The sequence below is a fragment of the Chelonia mydas genome, chromosome 1 (genome assembly GCF_015237465.2).
Source record: "Chelonia mydas isolate rCheMyd1 chromosome 1, rCheMyd1.pri.v2, whole genome shotgun sequence".
NCBI classification, from domain to species: Eukaryota; Metazoa; Chordata; order Testudines; family Cheloniidae; genus Chelonia; species Chelonia mydas.
This window is the reverse complement of record NC_057849.1, coordinates 312,523,614-312,530,754: the sequence shown is the minus strand read 5'-3', so window position 1 is coordinate 312,530,754 and position 7,141 is coordinate 312,523,614. Positions and strand designations below refer to the sequence as shown.

At 39.2% G+C, this 7,141-nt stretch overlaps 1 protein-coding gene across 14 annotated transcripts in view; it reads right to left on the bottom strand.

Moving 5' to 3' along the window:
- Positions 1-1,094: 1,094 nt before the first annotated feature.
- The window catches only part of BRD1 (bromodomain containing 1), a 110,686-nt gene continuing 104,639 nt past the window's right edge, over positions 1,095-7,141 (bottom strand). For all 14 annotated transcript variants that reach the window (XM_037889063.2, XM_037889066.2, XM_037889065.2 and 11 more), the window contains one exon: positions 1,095-2,998. In XM_037889063.2, the coding sequence (XP_037744991.1) occupies positions 2,815-2,998 (184 nt within the window). In that variant the 3' untranslated portion in view covers positions 1,095-2,814. The remainder of the gene's footprint in view (positions 2,999-7,141) is intronic.

The following is a 7,141-nucleotide window of genomic DNA, read 5'->3' as shown; positions in this document are numbered from 1 at the left end:
CTTTGGAAGACATGGAATTGTTTCCAGACGCAATCTTCAATTCTTGAACAGGTAGTTTATTTCTAAGATGATGATGGGTGGAAGCTTTTGTTGTCTTTTTGAAATCAAGCAATAGATTGGTGTAAATGTTTTTTCAGTTAGAGTAGAACATGCTCAATTGAATTATTTGCAATGATGAGCTGGTTTTTCCCAACTTCATTTGTTTCTAGTACTAAGAACATACTTGATGCGGGAATCTGGAGGAGTTTTCAATAAGCCACATTTTGTAATCCTAACCACTTTTGTGGGGGCTTTATGTTTTATAACTATTTAGGAACCAGGAGGGTTTGTATGAGGGACACTAGGGTTCTCTTACTTAGCCACAAAAAAAACATTAGTTTTTGCTACTTATTGATATGAGGCTGAGAACTGTCTCTCAGTTTGATATGCCAACTTTGAGGGTATTGGGAACATTTCAACTGGAATTTTCAGAAAAACTGGTCCTTGCTCTCACTTTAGCATGAGACCGATATTGAAGGTTAAGCAGCAGACTCAAGGACTTAAGTGTGGCTTTATTTTTTCTGGTCTTTGTCAAACTGGGCTCCATTTTTTTGCTCCCTCCCCAAGAGGTGAATATGGTTACACAACAGGTCCTCCAGCCCACTGGAACCCTGAGGCAATCAACCAACTTTACCTTTTGAGTTTCTACTTCAGATGCACTGTCAGTATCATATCACAGACCTTTAAAGGTTATCCTAATTGGATGCATGCCCATCAATGTTTTCTACCATGACTAGGGAAGGCAGTCAGCAAATGCATGACCAATTTTTCAAAGCCCAAACTGCTTTTTAACCAGGGAATCCTTGAAAGTACTAGAGTTCAGCATATAAGACTGGTCTTGGATAATGCAGCCTCAAACACCAGTCTCTTCAGAGGAGGCTAGTTGGAATAGACAGCAGTGGCCCCCGCACAAGATGACACTTTCCCTCTTTATGAAACAGCCAGAAAGGGATTAAGTTAATGACATGGTAGCAGTTCCTTAACAATCCAATTTACCTCTGGGAGAATGGACACTAAACCAAGATTCCACAGGGGCCAAATGCAGGACAAAATTATCAGTTGAGAAAGAAATTTTATTTCAAGTTTCTAAGGGGGTATTACAAACCATAGAGAATAAAAACATCAAAAAGTATTTAAAAAGTAATTGACTGTCCCTTTAAAATAAAGATTCAAGCAGATTTAACAATGTAGAATGCTATGCAATGAATTAAAAAAAAGATTTAAAAAGTATTGGTTTTGCTGTATTTGCTAATCCATTATAAAAAAAGCTGGGCATAAATACTTTGTGCATTCATGTGCATTATTTGGTGTTGCATATTATGTAACTTGGTACAGTATTTAAGATATCACTGCAAAAGAGTTCAACACAGTGCATTTATAAATAATGGAGTCATTATAAATCACATTGCAAACATACCTTGCCATTTTCATTGTTACAAATTCAGTATTTCAGTGAACGTAGGAATAAAGTAGCTACAACAATCAATATCTTGACTTTATTTTTTTAATATAAAAAAATGCAGTTCTGGAAACCCACCCTTCTTTCTTTTCCCTCACCCATACATAATGCTTTACTTCTTAAAAATAAAAATAAAGTACTAATTCTATATACATCACATGTACCATACAAAAATGTATCCAAAGTTTCTATTGCTACCAAAGTGTTCTAAATTAAAAGTTACATAAATCCCCTCATTGGAAACAAAGGCATACAGGTTACAAAAAATCAAATTACACACAAGCCATCAAGTCATTTTATACAATTTTCAATACATTTTTCTCCCAAAGCAAGTTATCGCCTCATGTGCCTGTATAAAAATGCATATCAATATACTTTGTCAAATTTATTTTTCATTATAAAGGAAATTAATACATTTTCTACAATAAATAAAACAGGGAGGCACATATATGAAAAAAAAATCTATGGGAGATAGATGGGATGGTTTTGAAAAAAAATAATGTGCTCACTGGCTTTAAGCCAAGTTTGTTTATAACAAAGAAAAAACGGGAAAAAAATCTCTAAAAGTTATTTGGGGCAATAATGGAGCGTTTTTGGTGATTTGCAAGTGATGTACATAGCATAATTTTACTCTTGATGCCTTTCTCACAAAGTACCCTCCAAAATAATGTAATTTTCTTTCTTAAAATACACATTTGTACTTGTAAATTTACATCAATCTTAAATATGTGGTACTTTGTGCAAAGAGCAATGATTTACACAAAATTAAACATTCACAAGTCTTTCAAAAGCTACAGATCAAGGGAAAATGATACAAGCAGCACCATATTGTATAATATATGATTTAGGCAAACATATCTTTGATGTTATTTTGATATTAGGCTTTAAATTCACTAAGCACCTTAAGCTGGAAGATGGTGCTTATGTATTTTTTTTTTTTTAATATGTAAAAAACATGGAAATGAAAACCTACTCTCTCCCCATCAAAATTAAAAAAGGGAATTAAAGAGCTACCTCTAAAATCAGAATAAGTTAAGTGTTGAATATACATATATGTACAATTTATGAACACTATGAACAAGACATTTTAACAGGTTTAGTGGAAAATCCTCCAAACTACAACACAATGATAAAATCATTAATCTATATGGCAATGGTGATTTAGAGAAACTGCTCAAGTGTTTGAAGTTTGCAGAACTCAGCCACTGAATCAATGATTAAGGAGTTGTATTGTCAATACATTCTTTTAGACAATGAGGTTAATTAATAAAGTTCAAGTCTGTGTGTGGTGTGTTTCTTGCCTTGGTAGCACCTTGTTAGTCAATATCACTGAAGTCGCTGACTGGTTCTCCATGGACTCTACTTAGATGAGTCATAGCACGATCAAAAGCAATTCTCACAGCTTTACGAATGCTTGAGTTTCGACCTTCCATCATTTTTAACTTGTCTATGGTCTCATCAATCCCCAGGGGAACCATTTTGGATTTTGGAAGCCATTGCCTATAAATAGGATCAAATAAATCTTAGGTTAAATAAAGCATAGATCAACAGGATTGTCCTTACATAGGACTAAACTAGCTCTTACGTAATGCTTCTCATGCAGTGTGTCAAAACAATTTATCATCACTTTAAAAAAAATCCAATAGCAAAATTCTTACCAAAGATAGGACACCTGTTTTTAACGTGGGGTTTAAGACACAAGTAGCATCAGTCTCTTGAATAAACAAGACTTACAAATCCAACAGGCACCATAGGATTGTAATTGATGGCAAATACTGACTTTAATAGGAGTCAGTCTGATGCAACATCATATCTAGGTATTAAAACAACTCAGGCTTAGATTAGATAGTAATGGATTGTTTTCAGTCACTACTAGATTCAGCTGCTTTTACCTCTAGAATTTTTTTAAAAACTATTAATTCTTCAATTTCCATCATTGCACAAAGTTTACTGCAAAAGTTTGGTTACACCACACTCTAACGTGTGTTAGTTTTGGTATCCAATAAGGAGTTCCATAGTCAATGAAATTCTGCTCAGTCCAGCATTCTGCATTTACCCTACAACATTTTAATACCACCAATTCGGTGCATAGGGTAGAGAATGTGAAGCTCACTCTTCTCCATTAGGTAGTAGTGACGAGAGCCAGGTGTTTTTAAAAAAATCAATGCTATTCACAAGCTTTCCAAATAGTTCTGACCACATTTTTTGTGTGGGGTCTGAGGCATCTTTCACAAACAGACCAAGGAGGAAGGGAATTGAGGTAATAGTGCCTCCCTTATAGGCACTGATCTGGGATGTGGGAGACCAAGGTTCTGCTCCCCTCTCTGCCTGATAGGGAGAAGGGATTTGGACTTGGGAATCCCACCACACAGGCAAGCAACCTAGCCACTGGGCGATGGGGTATTCTGATATGGGTGTCTCAGTCTCTCCTGTTCAAGCTGTTACACTGCTATTACTAAAAGGAATTACTCATTGGAGCAGGGATTTGAACTTTGGTCTCCCGCCTCCCTAGTGAGTAGCCCAGCCAACAGGCTACAGAGTCATTCTAACTCTCTCTCTCTCTGGCCCAATAACCATTATTTATACAAAGTGGAACAGTGTCAACAGAATAGACTGACAGACCCACCATCAGAATATCACACAGCCTAGTGGCTAGGGCACTCTCTTGCAGTGTGGAGACCCAAGTCCAAATCCCTTCACCCTGTCAGACAGAGGGGAGAACTGAACCCATATAGACTCAAACGTCCATCCCACGTCAGTGCCCTAACTGGTGGGCTAAATCTTAGGCAGGCACCATCATCTCATTTTGTCAATCTAGCCATTTAAACACACACAAGGAAACAAAAGGTTTCTGATCAAACAAAATGTTTCATTCACTCGAAACAGATTTTTCTGATTTGCCAATTTTTTCAAATTCTGTTAAACCACAATTGCATTTTTTATTTTAGTTTTCAAAACTGCCAATGAACCGAGAAAGTCAATTGTTCACCCAGCTCTACTAGTTATAGCATTAACAGCTGCAAAAATAAAGAACTCTGAACTACAGTCTTACAAGTACAAGGAGATCTGTTTACATAAAATAAAAAAAAAAATTCATTTAGTTCATCTTTAAAAAGAGATGCTCATTTTACTCAATTCAGTTTTCTTAGGCTTTAGATACTGGGAAGATAGTCTCACTAGGTAAAAATGAAATTCTTTTGAAATAAAATATTTCAATATCTGCACTTCTTATATTAAGAGATGGCAGAAGCTATGCTTCTGATGAGTTAAACTGTTCAAACTTGTACAATGGGGGGCCCTTTTAAAACTGAATATGAATAAAATGTTTAATGACAGTCTTTAAGGGAGAAACTTTGTTACCAAATTTTATTCATTTCTTAGCATTGCTGTGGTGCCTAGCAGCCCTAGTCATAGACCAGGACACCACTGTGCTAAGTGCTGCACAAACAGAACAAAGAGATGGTGCCTATCCCAAAGAATTTACAATCTAAATATAAGACGAAAGACACAGATGGGGGAGTACAAGGTAACATTAAGACAATATTGGTCAGCATGACAGACAGTGGTCTCAGTACACCAGCAGTCTAGCCACTGTCAAGATTATTGTGGACATCACAGAAAATGAGAGTTCTAAGAAAGGATCTGAAGGAGAATGATGAGTGAATTTTGCAGATGTTCAAGAACAGCTCATCCCAAACGTGAGGTAAAGCATGGGAGAAAGCATGAAGGTGCTTGTTCGAAATTTTAACAAGTGGGCAATGGAGGCTGGCATCACGGACCAAACAACGGTAAGGGTCAACATCTTGATAGAGAAAGAGTGGGGACAGGCTATGAAGTACCTTGAAAGTGAAGACAAGTAGCGTACATCTGATGTGATAAAGAGTGGGGAATCAGTGGAGGAATGCAAAGAGAGTGAGACATGGTCAAAGCAAAAAGGCTAGGAAAACGATGTTTGCAGAAACTTTCTGAATGGTTATCAGTGGGACAAAACTGCATTTGCCAAGGCCAGATAAAAGGATGTTACAGTAGTCGATATGAAAGATGATGACAGATTGGATAAGAGTTTTAGCTGACAGGCTGGACAGGAAAAGCCGTATCCTAGATATGTAATGCAGAAAGAAGCTGCAAGATTTAGACACAAACATGTGTAAGGCCCTAGAGAGAGGTTCGAATCAAAGATGATGTCCAGGTTAGGGGCGTGAGTGACAGTCAGGATGGTGGCATTGTCCACAGTGTTCTAGAAAGGAGGTAATAAGGGAGGGCTGAGGAGGAAAGATTAAGAACTCTGTTTTAGCCATGTTGAGCTTGAGTTTGTGGCTAAACATCCACAAGGAGATTTTAGTGAGAAAGGCCATGTCCATTTGGCTTGACAGGATTGCCTCGTGGAGTCCTTTCAGCTACTGGAAAGGACGTTTGGCACTGCTAATTCACATTATCATGCTAATGGAGGCGCCCATCCAAAAACCATGCTGTCAGGTGTAACGTCCATAGATCTGAATGCCCGAGTCTGCCATAGTGTTGTGTCAGCAGTTACCAGAAACATCTAGAGCAGAAGTGAAGATTGTTTCAACATGCGGAGAAGGGGGAACCAGAACTGGTGAGGACAGAACACAGTTCATGGAGGAAGTTGCGGGGGGGAAGGGATGCGACCAGAGCATCGCTTAGTGGTGTTGCTGTTTTGTCCGCTCCAACGCAGCCTGTATTACCCAGGAGTTAGGTGGAGGGTGTGAAAATAAAATTTCTGAACCTTTGGGGGACGTAATATCTTTTGTTGGCCCACTTAAGAGTCAGTCAGTGCACATGTGGCCGGGGTATGCCACCCGCTGCATGCCAGTTGAAGAATGGCATCATTGTTCTGGTGCCGATGCATGCAGAATGTCTAGTAGCTGGTGCTGACTGTCCCGCACCTCTTCCAATGGGATCTCGAGAGCATTCTGTTTTACAAAGGAGTTCTTGAAAATGATGATAGTCATCTGAGGGGCAGGAAGATGTCTATGATATGGAAGGGAATCTCTCTGGATCTGCTGGTACCATCAGAGCTGGGCTGACTAGAGCATCATCTACCCCATTTCCAAATGTCTACCGAGTGAAGGATGGGTCAGTGACACGGGAGTTCTCCCAAGCTGAAAGAGACTGCTCTGAAGGCAAATACTGGGGCCGTGATCTCCAATATAACCAATCCAGTTGATACTGCTCTTTTTGTACTTGTACTCAAGGAGTCAGATAATCAGCTTCTTGGGTAAGGCAAAGGAGGAAACTGTCATGGAGCCGTTGGAACCTTCTGGTAGTCATGTTTCTCTGGAAGTGGTGGACTGTGCTGAACATCTGGGTTCTTGGATTCAGATGAGTTGGACTTTTGCATGAATGGCGGTGCTGATGGAGCCCCTGGAATGGAATGTGTTAGAAAGGCATGGCCAGCAAGAGGTAGATGTAATGCAGGAGATGGAGCCCACTGCACTGATGAGTGCGCCTGGACATGCATAGACCTCGCTCCTTCCAGGGATAACAGTTTGTGAAGGCCACTTCTCCCTGGAGTCAATGGAAGGTGGTCTACTGATGGGATCGGAACCAGTAAAGACACCTGTCTCAGGACTGACGAATTACGGGGTCTGTAACACCAGTACCAGAGTATCTGGAAGGAGG